The sequence below is a fragment of the Panthera tigris genome, chromosome C1 (genome assembly GCF_018350195.1).
Source record: "Panthera tigris isolate Pti1 chromosome C1, P.tigris_Pti1_mat1.1, whole genome shotgun sequence".
NCBI classification, from domain to species: domain Eukaryota; kingdom Metazoa; phylum Chordata; class Mammalia; order Carnivora; family Felidae; genus Panthera; species Panthera tigris.
Window position 1 is genome coordinate 11,132,504 of NC_056667.1, and position 22,483 is coordinate 11,154,986.

At 55.8% G+C, this 22,483-nt stretch overlaps 1 protein-coding gene and 1 long non-coding RNA gene across 2 annotated transcripts; both read left to right on the top strand.

Moving 5' to 3' along the window:
- The first annotated feature begins 1,110 nt into the window (after positions 1 to 1,110).
- Positions 1,111 to 7,412, top strand: LOC102964812 (chymotrypsin-C). The gene is made up of 8 exons (XM_042996664.1): positions 1,111 to 1,150; positions 2,318 to 2,409; positions 2,511 to 2,608; positions 3,422 to 3,547; positions 4,728 to 4,864; positions 5,668 to 5,813; positions 6,583 to 6,735; positions 7,355 to 7,412. The coding sequence occupies exons 1-8, from the start codon at positions 1,111 to 1,113 to the stop codon at positions 7,367 to 7,369; spliced, it is 807 nt and encodes a 268-aa protein (XP_042852598.1). The 3' UTR covers positions 7,370 to 7,412.
- Positions 7,413 to 14,625: 7,213 nt separating this feature from the next.
- Positions 14,626 to 21,846, top strand: LOC122241217. Its single transcript, XR_006221247.1, has 3 exons — positions 14,626 to 14,864; positions 16,587 to 16,676; positions 20,993 to 21,846. It is a non-coding gene; the product is annotated as an uncharacterized LOC122241217 (long non-coding RNA).
- The last annotated feature ends 637 nt before the right edge of the window (positions 21,847 to 22,483 follow it).

Here is a 22,483-nt window from a genome sequence, read left to right on the forward strand (position 1 = left end):
TTCGGTCTCTTTTTACCAAACGTTTCTTGATCTTTCTATTACCAAAGTCATGGATGCTCGCTTTTAAGAAAGAACTTAAGCTGAATAAAATAGCACCCTCAGATAAGCACTGTTACAACATCCAAAGGGCAGAAAGGGGAGGGAGAGGAGAATCGAACTGGCCAGGCCCAAGTCAGGCCTCGGCGCAAATGGGTGAAACCAAACCCTAAGCCCAGACTGCCGGGGCTCTGGATGGAAACTCTGGACACGCAGTGCTCTGAACCCACACCAAGTGCCACCAGCCCAGATCTGCCACTCGACCTTGACGCTCAAGTTAGGGCGCCTTGGGACCAACAGTCGCCTGGGATGCATTTAGTCCTATCCGCCCCTTTTAGAGACGGGGAGACTGCGACTTTGCAGGGAGATAACTGTGGCTCTGGGGAGGAATTCGGCCAACCGGGCACCGCCCAGGGGCTGCCGGACCTCCGCCTCCATCCACAGCAGGAAGGCAGGGGGTACCCCAAGACCAGACAATATGAGTTGAATGAAGGAGAAAGAAGAGAGGGGAAGAGAGAGAAAGAAACGGCGGACCGCGGCAGGATGAACCCCGGGCTGGCGTTAGAAGTCCCGACTTCAAATCTGGGTTCCGTTGTCACCCAGCTGTGTGACCCCGGGCAGTCGCTGACCCCCTGAGTCTCAGCTTGCTCCTCCTCGCTGCGGGGATAAAAGCGTCTACTTCACGTCGGAACAATTGAGTGAATGCGGGAAGCACCGGGCACGAGGCCCAATAAATGATAGGTGCCCGATCAATGCTAATTAAACAGTGTGAGTTAGGGACAGAGGAGGAGAGCACGCTCCAGGCAGAGTGGCGGGGGGTCCCCCCAAACCTGCGGGCCTCAGAATTTGCTCTGTCTCAGGAGATTTGGGAAACCCATGCCTCTGAGCCAGCCCCATTTCCTGCCCAAATTAAACAGTAACCGCCCAAGGTCAGGGAAAGGGCCTTGTCGGAACAGGTTTCTCTCCGAGGGGCGGCTCGGCCTTGAGCAGGTGGTCCCACCCCCACACCTGCCTATAAGTGTGTCCCTGCCCACCTCGACGGCCACTCGGTCCTGAGCCAGTCCCACTCGCAACATGTTGGGCTTCACCACCCTAGCCGCGCTCCTGGCCTGTGGTAAGCCGTGGGGCGGGGACTAGCTGGGGCCGGCAGGCTCTGTGCTCAGGCTGGCCTCCCCGGGGACAAGGAGAGCGGCGGGGGGCTCTCCCCAGCTCCAGGAAAGGGGATTTGGGGCGACCAGCTGTGTGTCAAGCAAGGCACTCGCCTGCTGGGCAGCCCTTGTTTCCATATCTGCAAAATAGGCTGATGATGTGGCCGGGGGACAGTCACCGCCTCATCCCGGGCTCTCTCCAGGGACCATAAGGGCCTGGCTTTCTCAGCGTTGGCATCTCTTCCTTGGGGACCGATGCTTTGTTCACCCATTTTGGTGACCTTCTCCCAGACAGGAATCAAGGGACTTGGCTTGAATGTCACTTACTCTGGGCGGGACAACAACAAGCCACTTCACCTCTCTAGATCTCACTGGCTCCTTTGACAGATGAGAGCACTTGATTGAGAGTCCTTCCGGCTAACGACAACGACAGTCCTAAGTAATAATAGCAGCTTGCTGTTTGTTACATGTTTACCATATGCCAGGCGCCGCGCCAAGCCCTTGACAGGCAGGAGCTGATTTGACTGGCGCAGCAACCTTGAACGGCAGGGTCTATCAACACCTCCATTTTATAGACGAGGAACTGAGGCTCAGCGAGGCTCAGCGAGGCTCAGGATCTTGCCTGAGATCGCATGACTGGTTAACGGTGGGGCCGGAATTTGAGTCCCGGGCCGTCTCGCTGCAGAGCACATGCTCCTGACCGCTCCACCCAGCTCCCCAGCCCTGACAGTCTGGAACCCTGGATTCGGTGCTCACACACTCCCATTTCGCTGCGGTCTAAAAAGGGACAGCAGGGACAGAAGGAAAGACGCAGCTTTATCTGGGGACACACACGCAGCTGCCTTTTTAGTTCCTTCAACGCCTCAAACATTCGCTCCGCGCCAGGCCTTTTGCTAAAGTCTTTCTACGCGTTGTCTGATTTCGTCCTCAGTTCAAACTCACCAAGCTGGCGCCACTCTTCCCATCGCACAGAGAGGGAAGCTGAGGCCCAGAGAACCAGCCGGCTTCCCCGGGCAGTAACACCCGAGCCCGCGTCTGCCCAGCCCCAAAGCCTGTGCCCTTGCCACCTGCCCCTTCCCTGCTGGGGGTGCCGGCCCCTCTCACCCGTGCGCTTCCCCTCCCGAATCCCCCAGCCTCCAGCTGCGGGGTCCCCAGCTTCCTGCCCGACCTATCGGCCCGAGTGGTAGGAGGAGACAATGCCAGGCCCCACAGCTGGCCCTGGCAGGTAAGCATGCCGCTGCAGGGGTGGGAGGTGGGCTGCAGAGGGTGGCGGGGTGAGGGTCCCGGGGCTGACATGTGGCCCCCCCCCCCCCGCCCCCGCTCCAGATCTCTCTCCAGTACCTCAAGAATGGCACGTGGAGACACACGTGTGGCGGCACCTTGATTGCCAACAGCTTCGTCCTCACAGCCGCCCACTGCATCAGGTGAGCGGGGTGACGCCCAGGGACCCCGCCCCCGCCCCGGGGTGCCGGCCTGATGACTGCTTTTATTGAGCACCTACTACACACCCCAGGCACTGGGCTCCCGAAGCCGCTTCTACCCAGTAGCTTCGCCGTTCACCTCTTCATGCAGCAAGCATTTATTGTGCGCCCACAGCGTGCCAGGGCACGCGGCGGTGAGGACGCTCCGGGCTCGCAGGGAGCTTACATTCTAGCATAAGAGCAACAGGCCATTCAACAGGTAGCCATCTGACGTATCGAGTGGCAACGAGGAAAAATAAGGCAGGCCGGAAAGCGGGAGGGGTCCCATTTTAAACGGGGTGGCCAGGGGAGGACCCGAGGGAAGTGAGGGAAGGGTGTTCCGGGCAGAGGGAACAGCCAGTGCAAAGACCAGGAGGAGGGAGGCTACTTGGTAGGTGTGAGAAATAGCGTGCGAGCAGGGGTGGCACGGGGGAGGCAGGAACGAACGCGAGATCATCCGGGCGAGAGGCGGTGGCGGCTTGGACCGGCTCGCGTCGCAGCCACCTGGGCAGGCGATGCCAACGCGGTCTCCGCCGTACAGATGAGGGAACTGAGGCCCAGGGCCGCCCCCCCTGGGAATCAGGGTAGACTTGACCCCGAGAGCAGGGTCCTCACCCTGAGCCCCGGGGAGGGTCCGTGCCGATGGAGACTCGCTTCCCCAAAACGATGCCCACGGTGGCCACAGGCCTGGGCCGCCAAAGCTCCGAGTTGCCTCCCTACCCCTCTGGCCAGCAAGGGCAGGAAGCCACCCTGACCCAGTCCCCTTCCTCTGCTCAGCAACACCAAGACCTACCGCGTGGCCCTGGGCAAGAACAACCTGGTGGTGGACAATGAGGAAGGCTCCCTGTACGCGAACGTGGACACTATCTTTGTCCACGAGAAGTGGAACTCCTTCCTGGTGCGGTGAGTGCCCGCCGTTTCACGGCCCCTGGGGGAAGCGCCGATATGGGGGCGGTGGGGGTCCCCGATATGACAGAACCCGCCCCCACCCTGTCCCTGGACCCCGTCCTCACCCTGACCAGCCAGCAGACGACCCCTTTATGCAAAATGGAGAAATGCTAAATGGAGACGGACGCCTCTTCCGTCTCCATCATTGGCCAAGGGTTCCCAGAAGCTCCACGTGGAATAAAGACCCCCGAGGCCCCCACGGTGTCTTGCCTGAAGTCTCTCAGCCAGAGGCCACGCCAGGACTCGCCGTTACTGAGTGCCTCCTGCGTGCCCATATTGCAATAATCTTATTTAACTGTCACAACAGCCCTAGACAAGGAACCGAGACTCAGAGAGGTTAGGGAGCACGTCCCAGGTCACACAGCCCAGACTCAGAGAGGTTAGGGAGCACGTCCCAGGTCACACAGCCCAGACTCAGAGAGGTTAGGGAGCACGTCCCAGGTCACACAGCCCAGACTCAGAGAGGTTAGGGAGCACGTCCCAGGTCACACAGCCCAGACTCAGAGAGGTTAGGGAGCACGTCCCAGGTCACACAGCCCAGACTCAGAGAGGTTAGGGAGCACGTCCCAGGTCACACAGCCCAGACTCAGAGAGGTTAGGGAGTACGTCCCAGGTCACACAGCCCAGACTCAGAGAGGTTAGGGAGCACAGCCCGGGTCACACAGCCCAGACTCAGAGAGGTTAGGGAACACGTCCCAGGTCACACAGCCCAGTATGTGGCAGAACAGGGAATCAAACCAGCTCTGCCTAGGCTCACCAGCTTCCATTCTGTTCACATGAAAATATTAAAACTCGCATCTACAGGGGCCCCTCTTCGATCATTTCCAATTGGCTTTAAGGTCATGTCTCGTTGGTACGTAGCCTGCAGCGGCCCGGAAAGTTCCTGCTCTAGTCTCCCCTCCATAGAGCCTCACATGATGGGAAGGCACATGAGACGGAAGTTTCCTCTCAAGGGGCGCGCCACGGTGTTGGGAGGCGGGTGTCATCTCTGTCTGCCACTAGGAAACTCGCTGTCCTCGAGGAGGACTCCTGGTCACCCTAGGCTTGGCTCCCGGCTGACAGCCTGGGCTGCTTAGCCTTAGCTCGCGGAGCCGGCGTCCTCCTACACACTCACCGCCTCCACTTTGGATTCCAGCAACGACATTGCCCTCATCAAGCTGGCGGAGCCCGTGCAGCTGAGTGCCACCATCCAGGTGGCATGCCTGCCGGAGGAGGGCTCTTTGCTGCCTCAAGACTACCCCTGCTACGTCACAGGCTGGGGCCGCCTCTGGAGTGAGTACAGCCCCGGGCAAATCATGAGAGCCTTCCTGGAGGAAGCGGCTCCCACGATAAGCGCACCGCCCGCCGTTGCCCGACCCTTTTCCTTTCTGTCTCAACATCTTCACATCTGTTTTACCCTTGTGATAGTAACAGCTCGTATTTGTTAAGCACCTACCGCGTGTCAGACCCTCTCGCAAGGGCACCTGAGGGGTGTCGTAAGATTGGAACTTGTCAAGTACTCAGAGCGGCGCCTGGTCTAATTGACTACGAAATAAACCAGGCAAGCCGCTGGGGGCAGGGGATTGGAGCTTCTGGAAAACCACATGCCTAAGTTAAAAGGGTGCATGCAAATAAGCGAAAGCACAGAAGACTCACAGAAACACGCAGGTCTGTCCTGGGAAAATCCGGGGGGAAGAAAGACCTCGGATGGTAGGACACCAAAGGCGGACGCGACAAGGAAATGATGGACCCTGGGGAAACCCCAGAATCCAAGTTAAAGATAAGTCAACGCAGTGGTTATCTCTGGAGGGCTTCCTACAGATGAGCTCTGCCTCCCGCGGGCTCCCTTCCCCACCCTCAGAAGGGTCTCTGACTCAGACTTTGGGACCGCAGGCTCGGAGTCATTTCTCTCCGTTAAGGGCCCATGTGTGTGTGTGTGTGTGTGTGTGCGTGTGTGTGTGTGTGTGGCTGCCCCCGAGGGAAGCCAGAGCTCACCTGGGTCCCGCCCCGGCCCCGTCCAGCCCTCTGTTCCCCGAAGGCCTGGCGCCGTCCGGGCTGACGCGGGGCCAACATCTGTCCCCCCTTCCCCCCCCCAGCCAACGGCCCCATTGCCGACGAGCTCCAGCAGGGCCCGCAGCCCGTGGTGGACCACACCACGTGCACCCAGAAGGACTGGTGGGGAAGCATGGTGAAGGACACCATGGTGTGTGCAGGTGGGGACGGTGTCATCTCGGCCTGCAACGTGAGTGTCCGCACCCCGCACCGTGTCCCTGCCCCACGTGGCCGAGTGGAAGGGGGCAGTGAGGAGGGCAAAGGAGGTGCGGGGGGGGGGGACCCGCATGAGCAAACCCTCTCCCTGGTTGGGCCCGGGGGGCTCAGGGGAAACCTGTCAGCCCCACCCCTCCGCGCTATCGTGCGGGCAGGGGTGTGGAGCGAGTTCGAGTCCTAATCCCGCCACTTGGTAGCTGTGCAGCCTTGGGCAGGCTGCTTCCCCTCTCTGAGCCCCAGTTTTCCCAGCTATAAAATGGAGGCACCGTGAGCACAGGGTTGATGTGAGGACCAAGTCTAACAAGCGTAGAAGAGACCTCATCGAAGTCAGAGGCAGGGGGCTTAGGCAACCCGACCCAGAAACATCTAAAACCATCAGAAACGGTCCTGTTTTCAAACACACGACCCCTCCCCCCACTCCCACCCTTCCTTGCTCCCCCGGGTCTCCAGTGTGGCTCCTGGCATCCTCACCTCTCTGTGCAGCTCGCAGAGCCTTAGACACGACCTGAACAGCTAGGGAAGCCAAGGCACAGAGAGGGTTATCCTTATCCCAAGATCACACAGCAACCTAAGAGCTAGCCTGGGACTCCCAAACCTCATCCCCACCGCCTCCCTCACCGTGGACAGGCCGAGGCCAAAACAGGGGGTCTCAGCCCCCTATCCCCCCACCCCCGTGACCCGCCCCTGCCTCCCAAGCCTCTGGGGGAGGCCCCGGGGGCTGACCTCTGCCCGGTCGGCCACAGGGAGACTCGGGCGGCCCACTGAACTGCCAGGCTGAGAACGGTTCCTGGGAGGTGCGAGGCATCGTGAGCTTTGGCTCCGGGCTGGGCTGCAACACCCTTAAGAAGCCCACGGTCTTCACCCGCGTGTCCGCCTACATCGACTGGATCAATGAGGTGGGTGCCCGTCTCCGAGCCCTTCTTCCCGCCCCCACCAGCCCCTCACCCACCCCCCCACCCATCCCTTCACTCGCTCCTTCTCTCCTTCATTCACTCACTCACTCGCCCACTCGGGAAGTGCCACGGGCTTCCTGTCTGCAGATGTTGAGTCAGGTGCAGGGAAGGAAACAGTCACTAACTTCAGCCCTTTATCCACCAGCTTCAGCGAGTGCTTGTGGATCCACCCCAGGCACCACACCAGTCCCCCCCGGCCCCGCCCCTGCCACCAGAGTGAAACCCCATGAGAGCAGGGCCCAGCAGGGGAGAGGGGTCAGCAGGGGTGGCCACATGTACCCGAGGATGGGGGAACAGAGGGTCACTCTGGACTTCGGAGCCTCATGCCGGGGGGACAGGATGTGTTCTGAGCCCCCATTCGCACAGTGGTCTAAAGTCCCGAGGGGGCTCAGACCCCTTGGGCAGAGGCGAGACGGGCTTGTCAAGGCCCTGGGGCTGCCTGCCACGCCCCCTTCCTCCTCTCGGGCAGTGTTCTCTCCCGGCAGAGCCTCATGCTGCCCCAGAAGGGGGCACACACACATACCTCCACCCAAGTCCCTCTCCCTGTTCTCTGTTCTTCCAGAAAATGCAGCTGTGATTCTTCCTTGGGAGCCTGCAACCCCAATAAACATCCTTCCCCCTCAGACTGCCTGCATTTGTGATGTGTGCCTCCCCCGCGGGCCCCCGGGCTCTGTAGGGGCTGCCCCTTTCCACACCAGGGATGCAGGGAGAGACCCCCTCGGCCCACCTGGTTCGGCTGTGGAGGATGCTGCTGGGGTGCCGGTGGAGAGGGAACCCCAGAATGCCACACGGTAGTCTCAAAGGATGAGAGTTAAGGCCACACCGGACACTTACCCCCCAACATCTCACAGACTGTGGACCACAGTGGCCTGATCAAATCACCCCCTTCCTGATCCTGCCTCCAGAGAGGAGCCTGGTCGGTCCTCAGACACCACCCCGGCCCAGAGAGGATGGGGTCTCCCCAAGAACAGCTCCCCGGCCCGGAGAGGATGGGGTCCCCCCAAGAACAGCTCCCCGGCCCGGGGAGGATGGCCACAGGAGAATGCCCGTTGCTCAGGGACGACCACTGGCTCCCTGAGAAAGAGACTCCCCAGTATCGCCCACCCTGGATCAGACCCCAGGGCTGCTGTCAGCTCGGGCTTTCTTGGTCGAGAAATGTCCAATGAGCGCTGACCTACGCCAGCCCTGTACTGGGCACCGTGAGAAGGAGGAGGGTCCCAGCGCCTCCTTCAGGGGGGGCAGGTTCGAGGGAAACGGTGGCCTCCACGCACAGTCACAGCAGGTCCGAGCTGGAAAAGCTTTTGCTGTATCAGACTGGCAGGGAAACAGAGGTCCGGAGAGAAGAGAGAGCAGGGCGAGGTCACAGGCACGGAGGGCCAGTAATGCATGAGCCACAGAGGCTCGGGGAAGGGAGCCCCCCTGAGGCCAACCAGAGGGCAAGTGGGGCCAAAAAAGAGAGAGATCTAGTGTCCAAGTGGGAACCTGGACCCCGGGCCCCTGACCACGCACTCGTGCTTCGAGGGAGCGCCCCCACCCCGGCCTCTGGACTCCTGCTGGGAGAGCCCTCAGCCACAGCTGTCCCCGGCTGGCCCATGAGCTGTCAGGTTTCCCCATCAGAGTCTGGCTCCTGGACGTAGGGACCAGACAGACCCCCCAATACCTTACTAGGCCAAGGCGATTCTCAGGAAAGACTTTATCTACTCAACAAAGAGGCCCTCAAGCAGCCTGGCATCAGCTCAGACCTGGGAATCCAGGGATGGTTCAGACAAGATCTCTGCTCTGCAGAAGGCAGACCGAGAGACAGATTTCTTGATCATATTTACTGGGTGTTAAGTATGAAGGTTGGAATACAGACCAGGAGCATAGAAAGGGGACACTTAACCCAGTGTCAGTTGGCAGGAGGAGTCCAGGGTAGCTTCCTGGAGGTGGTGACGCCCAAGCTGAGTCTTTTTTTTTTTTTTTAATGTTTATTTATTTTTTTGAGAGAGACAGAGTGTGAGAAGGGGAGGGGCAGAGAGAGAGTGAGAGACACAGAATCGAAAGCAGGCTCCAGGCTCCGAGCTGTCAGCACAGAGCGCGATGTGGGGCTTGAACCCATGAACTGCGAGATCATGACCTGAGCCGAAAACCAAGAGTCGGACACTTAACCAACTGAGCCACTCAGGCGCCCCTGAGTCTTAAAATCTGAATAGAAGGTACCCAAATACAGAAGATGCTGCCGGTGGCTTGACCCAAACTTCATTCCCAGACAACTCCTTTTTATGTCCATCTTTATGTATATTGGAGGTTATAAATGCTAAATGTCCTCAGGTCCCTTGCAGTTATAATAATAAAAGCTAACACATATTGAGCACTTCCTATGTGCCAGGCACTAGCTGTCCTACAGGTTTTACATGTATCACCTCACTTAATCTCCAAAACAACCCTATGAGGTATTTTAGAGGTGAGAAAATTGAGGCTAGAGAGGGCTGGTGACTTCCCAAGGTGACTTAACCAGGAGGTGACGGGGCTAGGATCCAGATGTTGGTAATCAGGCTCCAGAACCCATGCTCTTGGCCACCACACTCTACTGCCCTGCCAGAATATGAATACGGATGTGATGCCTGGAGCTGAGGCAGCCAGCTTGTGGATGGAGAATTGCAAAGAGAATTGCAGCTATGAGCTCCAATATCATCAAGATCCAAAGCCAGCAACCATGCTCTGAATGTCTTTTTATGTGAAAAAAAATAAACCTCCATGTGTTTTAACCACCGTGACCAGGTCGTCAGTTACTTGAAGTTCAGCACACCCCTCACTGGTACCATCGGGGATAATATAAGGGGTTGCTTTCCTACTAAGAGAAGGGGATGAGCAGCGTCACGATAGCTGCTTGGAAGACGTTTCTCAGCAGCAGGTGTTGCTAAAGCCTAAGGTGAAGGGCAGGGATGGAGTGACGGAGTAGTTTTCCAGGATGTGGGACTTTCAGAGCTAACATGGGGACAGTCCCAGGCAAATTGGGATGGTTGGTCACCCAAGCAGGGAGTGGCAAGAGATGGGCTGGAAAGTGAGCAAAGGCCTTTCACGGACAGCCTTGTGGTTGTGGTGGAAGGTTGTTGGAACTTTATTCTGAGGGCAATGGAGAGCCACAGAAAGGTTATAGATAGAGAGGGGACCACCGTGTTCAGAGGCACACATCAAAGCGTTCATCTGACAGCAGCAGGCAAGAGGGGAGGCAAGGAGGCCAGTTGAGAGGCTACTGCAATGAACTAGTCCAAAATTAACACGTAGGCGGTGATGGAGAGAGGGGCTCAGTAATTCAGGAATAATTCGGTACTTACTTAGGCATACGTGTCGTGTGGACTAGCCACCCCCCACCCCCAGTCTCAAATCTTTATAAACTTCTGGGGATGTGATTGAATTATCAAAATGACTTGTTATTAGCTAATAGATGAAAAAAATATAATCCACGGTTCTGTTGGTTCAGTAAGAGAGTAAAATTCTCAGATTCGGGGCCCAGAGTCACTGTCCCCTCCAATGCCAGTCTGTGGTAGAATAATGGCCCTCCAAAGACGTCCGGCCTGATCCCCAGAACCTGCGGACGTGCTGCTTTGTGTCGCAAAAGAGATTTTGCAGGTGCGATTAATTTGAGGATCTTGGGAATGGGAGCGTGTCCTGCATCACCCAGGTGAGCCCAATGTCATCCTAAGGGCTCTAGCGGGAGTCAGGAGGGTCGGGGCAGAGGCGATATAAGGGCGGGAGCAGGGGGTCAGGGTCCGATGGGTGGAAAAGGCTAGGGAAGGGGTTCTCCCCTGGAGCCTCCAGATGGACCCGGTGCTGCTGCAGCCCCACTTGAGGCTGACTGTGGACCTCTGACCTCCGAGCCGTAAGATAGTAACTCTATGTGTTTTTACGCCACTGCATTTGTGATACTTTGTTAAAGCAGCAGGAGGAAATCACCACGCCATCCCTCTTCCCTTCTGGCAAGATCTAGAGTACGCTGTGGGAGCACAGGGGAGAAGAAAGGGAGGGGGCACGAAGGACTCCCTTGGGTGACGCGAGGGTTTGTGTGCTTTGTCGAGGGGTCACAAACCTACGGTTGGAGGCGAGGGAAAGGGGGCAGCGAGACCCTGACCTTCCCACCTCCACCTTCTTCCCCGGGCAGAGGAAACCCTGGACTAGGGGCTGAGAGCCCCACATGCCAATGAGCCCTGAGTGCTGTTGTGAGTCTAATGCAGTCGCTGGGTACTGAGCGCTGGGTAGTCCGTGTGCCAGGCACCGACCCAACACAATCTCTTAATAATCGTGGCAACCCTGATTAGTATCCCCCCCTTTACAGATGAAGACGCTAGGGCTCAGAGAGGTTTAGAAACTCTCCCAAGACCACACAGCTAATAACGGGCGCCACGACTTAAACCCAGGCAGTGTGACCTCAGGGCCTGTGGGACTAACAACTATGTTATTCTGCCACTAAGCCCCAGATCTTCAGGATCCCACCTTGGGGTCCTCGTAGTGGCCCTGACAAGGACAGGTGAAGCATGGGTGTGCTGACCAGCCTCAAGGAAGCTGGCGGTGAGTCCGGATAGACCGAAAACTGAACGAATTATGGCTCACAGGTGTTCACAGGCACCTTGCACGCACCGTATCAGTTAGCGGTAAGTAATGATGCCTTATAACCACCAGCCACAAACCCTCCGAGGCATCCAATGACCAGCGTTTCTGGTTCACGTATCTGAGGTCAGTCGGGGGTCAGTTAGGTGGCCCTGATGACTTTGGCTGGAATCACTTCTCTCCAGGGGTCTGGGATGGGTAAGCTGGTCTAGTCTGGGTCTGGCCGGGGCAGCTGGGCTTCACCTGTCTCCCCCCCTCCTCCCGGAAGGACACTGCAAAGTGATCTGGCAAAAGGCGTGAACACAGGGGAGGGGGAGGAATCAGCCCCATGTTGGCAATCCAGCACATCCACAGGACCTCTGACGCAAACGAACAGCATGAACTACGACAGGGCAGAAGGGAGGGCGCTCATGGGGCCAGAGGTCTGAATTCCACCACTGACAAGCAGGGTCCCTTAATCGCTCAGAGTCTCAGTTTCTCCACCTGTAAAATGGGCCTCCGCCCCCCCCTTCCCTGTTGGAAGCCAGTGAAATAACAAAGGCTTGTGATAGATGTCATTAGTGCTACTGATCTCACATCTGGGCCCTATTAGCAAATCTTCCCTCGCTCTTTTGTACCTTAGGCGACAGGGCCTCATTCCCAGAAGGCCTTCGGGGCCGATTCCCCGAAGCTCACCCTTACCAGGCTGGGGCACATGTCTGCAAGGGTTAACTTGGCGGCAGACCAGGGTGAAGGCGTAAGGCAGGGAATAAACACAAAGCCTCTCCCCGAAGCATCAATTTTCTTTGAAGCCCGGGTGGGAAGAAAACAAATCAAAATAAACCCAGCTCTGGCTATGAAGTCAGCCGCAGAATTCAGAGGAAGCTTTCCGGGTGAGAAATGAGACTTCTGAGACATTTTGCTGTGCGGTGACTGCTGAGTGCTAAACCCCAAGTCATTGCTCTAGTACAAACGAGAGCCCACAAGCCAAATTCTGTTTTGTAAATAAAGTTTTATTGGAACACAGCTATGCCATATGGCTGCTTTTGTGCTGCAACAGAATGGCTGACTGTTGCAGCAGAGACCATATGGCCCGCAAGCCTCAAATATTTACTATCTGGTCCTTTACGGAGAAGCCTGCCAACCTCAATGTACTAGGATCCTTTGACAGAAGCGTTTGAAGAATTCTGTGCGATCCTAAGGCCTGAGGCCCGCAGGTCCGAGGATTCAAGGGTGAACATTTTGGTGCACATTTACTATTCCCGGTGTTTTTTATCCTAACAACAACGCTAAGAGACAGATGGAATTGTTCTCGTTTCTATTTGCTAGGCAAAGAAACGGAGAAAGAAGAGCCATGAAATTTACCCTAACCTGGTTCTTCCCAAATTTCAACATGCAGAAGAACCCCCTGGGCTTTCTTGTTAAATAAACTGCAGATGAGGGGCACCTGGGTGGCTCAGTCGGTTAAGCGACCGATTTCGGCTCAGGTCATGATCTCATGGTTCGTGGGTTCAAGCCCCGCGTCAGGCTCTGTGCTGACAGCTCAGAGCCTGGAGCCTGCTTCAGATTCTGTGTCTCCCTCTCTCTCTGCCCCTCCCCTGCTCTCGCTCTCACTCTCTCTCTCTCTCTCTCTCTCTCAAAAATAAATAATAAATAGGGATGCCTGGGTGGCTCAGTAGGTTGAGCATCTGACTTCGGCTCACGTCATGATCTCCCGGCTGTGAGTTCGAGCCCACATCCGGCTCTGCACTGACTTGCTCCGAGCCTGGACCCTGTTTGGAATTCTGTGTCTCCCCCTCTCTCTCTGCTCTGCTCACATTCTGTCTCTCAAAAATAAACATTAAAATAAATAAAAATGAAAAAAAAAAAAACACAGATGCTGAACAGGCAGGTTGGGGGGGGGAGGGGGAGGGGGAGGAGGATCTGCATTTCTAACCAGCTCCTAAACTGTGCTGCTGCTGCTCATGGTCCAGACCGCTCTCTGAGCGGCAAGGATCCAAACCATGGAGTCACTACATGGGAAGCACCAGGGTGTAAACCCCCAGCCCTAACCACTGAACTTGGCTTCTCAGAGGAATCCTTCTGCATGAGTCATAAAAGCCACGAGAAGTTCACAACCACATCTCCCTGCCCAGCGAAGTTTACCGACTGCCTTGCTGCCCAACAACGTATAAATAAGGACCGAAGCCCCAGAGGGGAGAGCAGGCTGTGGTGGCACGTCACCGCCACCTGCCCGGCCTCTCCATCCCCTCTCCCTGAAGCCTGCACGTTGGCATCCAGGCCGCCCCTCCCCTACTCTTCAGACCCACGGTCTGGGTGGAGCCTCGCTCCCCGATGTCAGGGGCAGGACTTGAGCTCCAGGTCTGGCCAATCAACACACTGCATCCCCTTCTCCAGCACAGCAATTGGTTCAGGCATAGGCATGTGACCTGAAGCCGGTCCAATCAGAGAGCCCCAGGGCGTCTCGGGGAGCCCTGCCGGAAGACTCTCCCCCACCTCTGTGTTGGGTTTGAGGTTGAGCGGGTGGGAGACTACGAGAGCAGATCGGGAAAGGGGAAGAAGGGGTCGTTTTGCCCCCCAGGGTAGATTTGGCAATATGCGGAGACATTTCTGGTTGCCGTGACTTGGGGGAAGGGGCTACTGGCCCCTAGGGGGTGGGGGCCCGGGATGCTGCCACCTATCCCGCCGTGCAAGGAACAGCCCTGATAACAAAGAATCCTTGCCCAAAATAGTGCTGCGGTTGAGAAACCCTGGGCCAGAGATTCTGTAACCATCTTGTGGCTGTGGAAGGAAGAATCTGCAGCTGTTACAGGCCACTCAGTGGAGCCTGAGAACGGCCCCTCCCGGTGGAAGGCGGAGTCGAAGGATGGAGAGAAGCCGAGTCCTGGGGACCATCTGCTCCGTGGAGCAAAATGCCAAATTCACACTGATTTTCAAAATAAAATAGAACACCTCAGAAATAGGAGTTAGGGGTAGCGTTGGGACTAGAATCCCGGCGCTCTGATCTCCGGTCCAACAGGATTCTGCACCCCAACCTCCCTCACCTTCAAATGACCCATGGGTGATGACGAAATCTTTCACACCCGTTTTCTCAGCCTTACGGCGATCCTGCAGCCAAGGCTGTTGCTGGACCAAAGGCGGCCTGCTTCTTGGTGAGCTAGAGACCGAGACTACGCTGGGCGGAGGTCGCTGTATGCGTACAAACAAGGAGATCACTGGGGAATGGTTTCCAGAGCTGGGACGCCCCGGCAGCAGTAAGGGCTTGAGATGAATATTCAGAGGGGGGTTTTAGCATTCTAATGAAGCTGAGGTCACTATCGGGGAATTTCTGATTCATCCAGCAGGCGTGGTCCTCGAATGTTTCTTCGTTTCTAAAAGATGATAAGCAGAAGCTTCTAGGGGTTTTCTGAGTTTAGGAGGTCAGGGCATCAATCCTGAGCTCAGGGGGTCAAGGAGTCACCGGTGACATGGCCTGGACGGGGAACTAAGAAACTCAGGCCCAGAAGGTAAGTGAATCGTCCAAGACATAATGTTTGAATCTGACTGAGGACTGGAGCCCAGGTCTTAACTGCTGATACCCACTTTCATTTCTGCCTTTCTGGCTGTGGTCACAGAGCAAGGCTGTCTCACCAGAGCCTGGCCTGCCTGGGGCTGGGCTCTGACCACAAGGAGACCGAGGGTCTAAGAAAGAGTGAGGAAACTCTTCATTTGCTCCACCCTTCTCCCACCAAAAATAAGGGGCTTCCCGTGGTCCCAGGAGGAGAGTCAGAAGGCCATCGCCAGGGACATCAAGTAAAGGGGCTTTGGAAACACATGAGCCTAGGCTGGAATTCACACTCTGCCTCAGAGGCTGTGCGAGCTTGGGCAAGTCACATGACCTCTCTGAACCTCAGCTTCCTCGTCTGATATATGGAACCCTCTCGCAGGGTTTTGTAAAGCTGAGATGAGACCTGCGAACGCACCGGACGTCTGTGTGGTGTTCGGTGGGTGTCAGCCCCCTTTCTGAGAAGGTCCTGCTTTGACCCCATTTGGAAGATGAAGTTATTGGAAAAGGCGCAAACTGCTGTCGTCTTGGGAGCAGACAATAAAACACATCTTGATCCATCCCTCTGCCAGCTCTCTCTCTCTCTCTCTCTCTCTCTCTCTCTCTCTCTCTCTGGCTCTCTCTCTCTCCATGGCTAGAGCTCTGCCAAACCCCAATTGTGTGGACCTATCTTGTGCTTTTCTTGTGGAAGCATGTTCCTTGTGTTTTTCAAATCCCCACCACAAGATTGCCATACAGACTGAGCACACATTTCTCTCCCTGTTTCACAGATGGGTGGGCCCTGGGCCTAGAGACTTCCATGACTAATGCAAGGTCACACAACGGGCCAGGGCCTAGCCTAGAGCGGGAATCCTCAACCTCGGTACCGTGGACATCGGGGACAGGATAATTCCTTCTGAGGGGCGGCCCTGTGCACTGTAGGATGTTCAGTGGCACCTCTAGTCTACCTGCTAAATGCCAATAGTGCCCCAGGCCCCGCCGTGACAACCAAGAATGCCTCCAGCCGTTGCCACACGTCCCCTGACTGGGAACACGGGCCCCGCTGAGAACCACCGGCCTGGAGTGCTATTTGCCCAGCGTTTCCTTGAAAACACAACTCCAAGGACCAACAACCAGTACTTTTCTTCTTTCCTTAACACGTAGCATAATCTCTTGAAAGCAAATAGAACCCATATTTCAATATCTACCTCTGGCATCTTTTTCAAAGTATTTCCAGGGTGACAGGTGGGGGAAAAAAGTACTGGGACACAGGCCCTTTTTTCCACTTGGCTTTGAGCAAATCTACCTCTTCTGTGCTCCTAGTAGATCTCTGGCCTGTAAGCCCACTCATAAAACCAGGGCCTTGGCAGAGCGACACTTACAGGACTCCTGCGGACTCACCACGATCAGGGGCCTACTGCTGTCTGCCCTGGTGGTAGGGGGTAGGCCCTGTCACTCAGAGGAACTTTCCCAGTCCCCTCCCCCTGGTGGTTTGGGGACCTCCCTGCCCACACCGGACTCAATCCTATGGTTATAAGAAAGCTGGAGTGGAGTTCCAAAGAAGTAGAGCAAAGGGCAGGACTCCATGGCTTCTTGGGATCCTTCCAGAACAAGCATTTTCTCTTTAGGCTTTGGCAATGCAGCAAGTGTGGCTTCTATTGTTTGGGTCACTACTTCCTGGACCCAAAACCCTTCCTCTGTTTAGAATTTCAGCTGGGCGCCGCCCATTTACCTGCCCCAACTGCCCGGGATGGTTGGAGGTGAAGATGTAAGGCCTGACACCCGGCCCTGACAGGTGAGTAAACCCGCCCTCCACGTCTTCCCCCACCACGACCCCGCACCCCGTACTTACCTACCTCACATCACCCCTTTTGCCCTCCGCCATGGGGTCTGTTGCCCTGGCAAAGATGAGGAACAGTGGGGACTTGGAGGGCAAAATGGGAAAAGTCACTAATAGATTTCTATGGCCTTGGTCAACCTTGGAGGTGGAGGGAGAGGGGTCTTCTGCGGCTTCCGGGAAAGAACTCCTCTCCGCTCTCCACGCACACAAATTCTCAAGTGCAGTCTTACTCTGGCAACCAATCACATGCTTGCTTGCAAATGTACTGTTCCCCTACGAACCATTCACAGCACCTATGCAAATGTCCCTTGCTTTAAGGAGCCAATCGGTGCTGTTTATTCAAATTAAGTCTCAACTACAGGCAAACTGACATTACCAACGAAGGTAAATGTTTCCTTTACCTGGAAATAGTCAGAGTGATACAGAGATTAAGACGCTGCGTGCGACACAGACACAAATTACTAAGACGTGTTAGCGGTAGGAATCCCAAAGGAAGTATGTGAGGCTGGCATTGACATAAATAAACATAGTAAAATCTCTCTTCTCTGACATGATTGGGACTGAGTAAGTGAAAAACTGGCCAGAGGGAAATTATTAGAAACCACACATACTCTGTAAACATTTTATTTTAATTTAAAACTTGTAACTATAGGTGTGTTCATCAATCCTTTGAGTTCTTAACTGTCTTATATAAACTGCTGCCCTCATAAATCACCTATAATTCCCTTTCTTTAAGATGGCACAATGACTCTGAGACACGTATGAAGCAACCTACACAAGCCCTTCCACGTTTTTATGGCCTTTCTTCCCCCATCGTTTAGCTTTTGCACAGACTCCTAATGCCGTAGCAATTTTTTAAGGTCACGGTTATCCAGTTTCTTCCAAGCGTTTAACTTAGTTTCCACATAAATCACAACGCACTTTCTGAATTCCTGTTCATGGGTTACACGCTTGATCAGTTTACAGACTGGCAGCGTGAGCACAGCTGGCATAAGCCATTTGGGAACAAAGAAGCCGGAAGGGGGTGAGTGTCCAGACTCCATGCCGGCCTCTCCACTAACAGAGCTTCCATCACAGGGGCGCCTGGGTGGCTCAGCGGGTTAAGCCTCCGACTTCGGCTCAGGTCGTGATCTCGCGGTTCGTGAGTGCGAGCCCTGCGTCGGGCTCTGTGCTGACATCAGAGCCTGGAGCCCGCTTGGGATTCTGTGTCTCCCTCTTGCTCTGCCCCGCCCCCCCCACTTGCACTCTGTCTCTCAAAAATAAATAAATGTTAAAAGACAATTTTTTTAGAGAGAGATTCTCTCACAGAATGGTGATGGATATTTCAAATATTTCACAACGTAGAACTTGGGTCTGTGGCTTGTGCCAGCTCTCCTACTTTTCTCAGCCTCCCGTGGTAATTTTTCTCTGGAAAGTTGGGAGAGGAGCCATCCACTCTCCCCACAGAGGTCACCTCTGTGCACAGCCAACCAGTGCTGCCCAAGAAAATATTGCCCCACCCTCTGGGCCATTTGGTGCCGCTCTCTCGTGCAAACGTATCCTTGCCTTGGGACGGTCCTGGAAGAGTCTTCATTCCCTGCTTCTGCTTCCCTGGGAGATCTTTTTGTTTTTACTGGGGTGGGTGGGCAGGTCCAGCAGGGTGGGGACTAGGATGAGGCAAGCAAGACATTTACTTTGCGGCGAGATATTTTTTTATTAAAAAAAATTTTTACGCTTTTTTTAAAATTTATTTTTGAGAGAGAGAGACAGAGCGTGAGCGGGGGAGGGGCAGAGAGAGAGGGAGACACAGAATCCGAAGCGGGCTCCAGGCTCCGAGCTGTCAGCACAGAGCCCGACGCGGGGCTCGAACTCGCAAACCTCGAGACCGTGACCTGAGCCGAAGTCGGACGCTCCACCGACTGAGCCACCCAGGCGCCCCCACTTTGGGACAAGATTTAAGGGGACGCCACGTGACTCAGACGCCAAATGAATAGTATCTTAATGCAATTTTTAAATCAAACTTGATGCAAAAATAACTCACATTGAACAAAATAATCAAAATTTTAAACAAAAAGCCGGGATTACTATAACTTTGGCCCTGCGATTCCTGAGAGACCTCTCTAGTCTACACTCACCCAAGATTGTGGCCCTAGTTCACAATCTACCAGGCACTTGAAAATAAAGTGCTAGGTATCTAACGGCCTTTATGCCATGGACCATACTGCACAAACTTCTTTCGGCTGCCTTAGTTCACTCATCTGTGAGATGGGAATAATAACAGTGCCTCGTGGGATTGCTATGATGCTGTTGTGAGCTGATGCACATTCTGAACTCAGAACAGCGTCTGGTTCGTGGCCAGTGTTCCAACTATCAGACAAAACATGAGCTTTGGTTACTAATCATCCCGAGAGCCCTGCACCGTAGGCGTGATGAGCTCCATTTTCCAGAGAAAACATTTTTCCAATATTGCATTAGAATGTCATTTCCCCGATTCCTGAGTTTCTTGGTGCTCCCTTAAATCTTGCACTTGAGGCAGGTGCCTCGCTCACCTTACCCCAGCCCTGCTCTCGGGGATGAGACTCTGAAAAGACCATCAGAGCCACCTGAGCCTCCTGCCCGCTAAGCCTGCAGGTCCCCCGCTCACCCGGGGCACTCACCGATGGTGGTCTTCCATGCCAAGACCTGGGGACACAGGGAAGGGTCTGCGGGCCCCACAGCTGTCAGTGGAGTAGGACACACTCCCTCCTGCCTTGCCCACCCGCTGACCCCTCCCAACAAGGCCTTTCACATTTTCAAAGAGTCCCGGATACCCTGCAGGGACATCCTGGGGTAACTAGGGGTCTCTGAGCCCTCCAACGCCTCCCAGGAGGTATCCCCCGCCCCGCAGGGAAATGGCAACGGCCCCCCACCCACCTCTCCTCTTAGATAAGCGCAGACCATCCTCTGTTCACCTGGCACCTTCACTGACCCCCACGGACCGTGTGCCGTGCTGGGCACTGGACTCTGGGTGCTGGACGCAGGGAGAAACACCAGTCACCCGCCAGCGCGCGGGGACCTACGTGTGGCTGTGAGGCAGTGCAGGGTAGCGGTTAGGGGGTGGGCTCGTGGAGCCTGGTGCCTTACGGACGGATAATGACCGGGTGGCCCGCGTGAGTTCCTCGGCTTCTCTGTGCCCCAGTTTCCTCTTCGATAAAATGGGGGTGACAGCAGGGATGTTACGAGGATCAGGGACTAAAGCACACGGAAAGCGGCCCGGCACGTGACAGAAGCCACACGCGGAAGCCAGTGCTTGGTGCAATCATAGTGCAGGAAAGGTGTGTAAGTGCGGCGGGACGTGTCTGAGCCGTGGAGAGAGCGGAGAACGGCCCCAGCAAGTGGGGAGAGGAGGGTCCTCTGCCCAAGAGAGAATTTGGGCAGAATCGGCCACTCACCCCTGCCCTTTCCCGCTGTCACGGTGCAGGCCCCATCGAGGCACGTCAGAGACTTTGCAAGGGCTGGGCGGGGCCTGCCTCACCCCTGAATCTCTAGCCCCTAACCCGGGGAGGGGCACAGAGTAGGGCCAGGGGACATTTGCTGGACCATCAGGCTTCCTTTGTGACCACTAATCCTGAGATCCAGGAGGCACTAAACAAAATCCAGAGCTATTACAGGTTTACTTACGCCTTCATTCCACAAATATCTGTTGAGCGAGCACCTACTATGTGCCAGGCCCTGTGCTAAATGTTTCCCCCAGCTAATAAACGAGCTTAGTTATTCTGCACAGCGGCCTTGGGCGAGAGGTACTTTTATTATCCCCCGTTCACACATGAGGAAACCGTGACCTAGAGAGGTTCAAGAACTTGCCCAAAGTTACAGATCTAGAAAGGAGCATTAAATGAGGTGTGATGTACCTGGCAGAGGGCCTGATCTTAATTTTTTTTTAATTTTTATTTATTTTTCCGAGAGAGAAAGAGAGCACGAACGGGGGAGGAGCAGAGAGAGAGGGAGACCCAGAATTCGAAGCGGGCTCCAGGCTCCGAGCTGTCAGCACAGAGTCTGACGCGGGGCTCGAACCCACGGACCGGGAGATCACGACCTGAGCTGAAATCGGACGCTTAACTGACAGAGCCACCCAGGCGCCCCAGACAGTTATCTTCCCTTTTCCCTGCTTCCCCATCACCTTCCCGGAACCCAGAGATGCCCTGTTAGCCCTCCTCTCCCCGTCCAAAGAGCGGGTCTGCAGTTCCAGGAGGGGCTTGAACAAGAAGCATCCCAGCCAGGACTTCAAATCTGCATAATTTATCCACACACAGAGCCACTTCTGCAACCCAAGATGCCACTCCTGAACGGCTGCCCAGAGAGCTCACGCTGCCAAATCTTCCAGAAGACGCCTCATCACAGACCCACAGAGAGCAGGAGGACGCCCTGTGGCCGTAACCCTCAGCGTTCCTTCATCCAGTCAGCCTGCTGCGATCCAGCGCTCATGACGGCTCATAGAGGGCACAGGGGGTCCCTGAGGCAGCCTGGTGGCCCCTACCCTCAAGGGGCTTGTCAACTGGATGAGACGCACACAGACAAGACACTGGAAAGCTATGAAATGACACAGCATATGTCAAGGATGGGGAGGAAGGAGATGGGGGGGTGGCGAGGGGAGAACTGCCAAGACCAGGGACTGGTCACAGCAGGGACAGTGGTCCTGGGGCCAGTGAGCGGAGCAGCCCCGTGGCGATAGCGGTTATCCGAAGTGACATTATGGGACAGATGGCTAAGCACGTGCGTCAGAACCGAGAAGGTCGTCAGCACTGAGGGCATCTACTATCTGTCCTACTGGTGTCCTACCTGTCACTCTTCCTGTTACCTATTGCCGCATAACAAATCACCCACGAACTTCAGGACTGAAAGCTGAATGCGCTCAAGTGGGTGGTTCTCACGCTGGATCTCTCGCGAGGTGACAGACACACGGTGGTGGCTGGACTGCATCATCTGGAAGGTTTCCTCCCGCACCTGCGGGGGCGGGGAGGGGTGTCAGCTGGGACTGTTGTCCGGACCCCCGATGCGTGGCCTCTCTGTGTGGCTCAGAGACTTGGAGAAGAGGAATGTCCAGAGAAAAGAAGTTCTACTTCTTCACACGGTATCACCGGCCCCGCCCCACGGGCCTCCCTCTCCAGGGGGAAGGAACCCAGACCCCAGCTCTCAGCGGACGGAGCGTCAACATCACATTGCCACGGCGCCTACGGGATGCGAGATCTCACGGCCATCGGCCATCGTGGGAAACACCAAGTGCCTACCGCTAAAGGCTCCCCGGGGCAAGAGAGTGACACAGAGGGGTGGATGGCAGCACATCTCAAGGTGGGAGGGAGAGTCAAGAGTAGAAGCCGACGGGTTTTTGATCTGAGCACTTCCTGCTGTCTTCCCAAACCGAATGCAGAAAGTACATGGCCAGGGCAGCCATCCCCAAGTTTGGACCGAGCTTCAGAACCCTTATTAGCACAGCCGGCCGGGCAGCCCTGACTAATCCATCCGGGCACACATCGCAAGACAAAACCTATTCGCCCTTTCTCGTCTGAGAAGCCCCATGAAAGGGCTCGGAGGAATCTGGGGCTCCCAGCTCCACCGGGGACTTAAACGGAATCTCGGGGTTTGATCCAGTCCCTGGTAGCCCCCCCAGAAGGAAGATTCACAATCGGCCCGGCCGAGGAAGGGGGTTCCATGGTGCCAGCTGGGGCTAGATCAGAAATGAAACCGGGGAGGGAACAGTCAACTCTCTCTCTGGGCTCCGCCTCTTCACCGACCCAGGAGTGACA

Coding starts and splice junctions, on each gene's coding strand:
- LOC102964812 (XM_042996664.1), top strand. CDS start 1,111: ATGTTGGGCTTCACCACCCTAGCCGCGCTCCTGGCCTGTG. Junction 2,410..2,510: donor CCCACAGCTGGCCCTGGCAG/GTAAGCATGCCG, acceptor CCCCCGCTCCAG/ATCTCTCTCCAGTACCTCAA. Junction 3,548..4,727: donor TGGAACTCCTTCCTGGTGCG/GTGAGTGCCCGC, acceptor TTTGGATTCCAG/CAACGACATTGCCCTCATCA.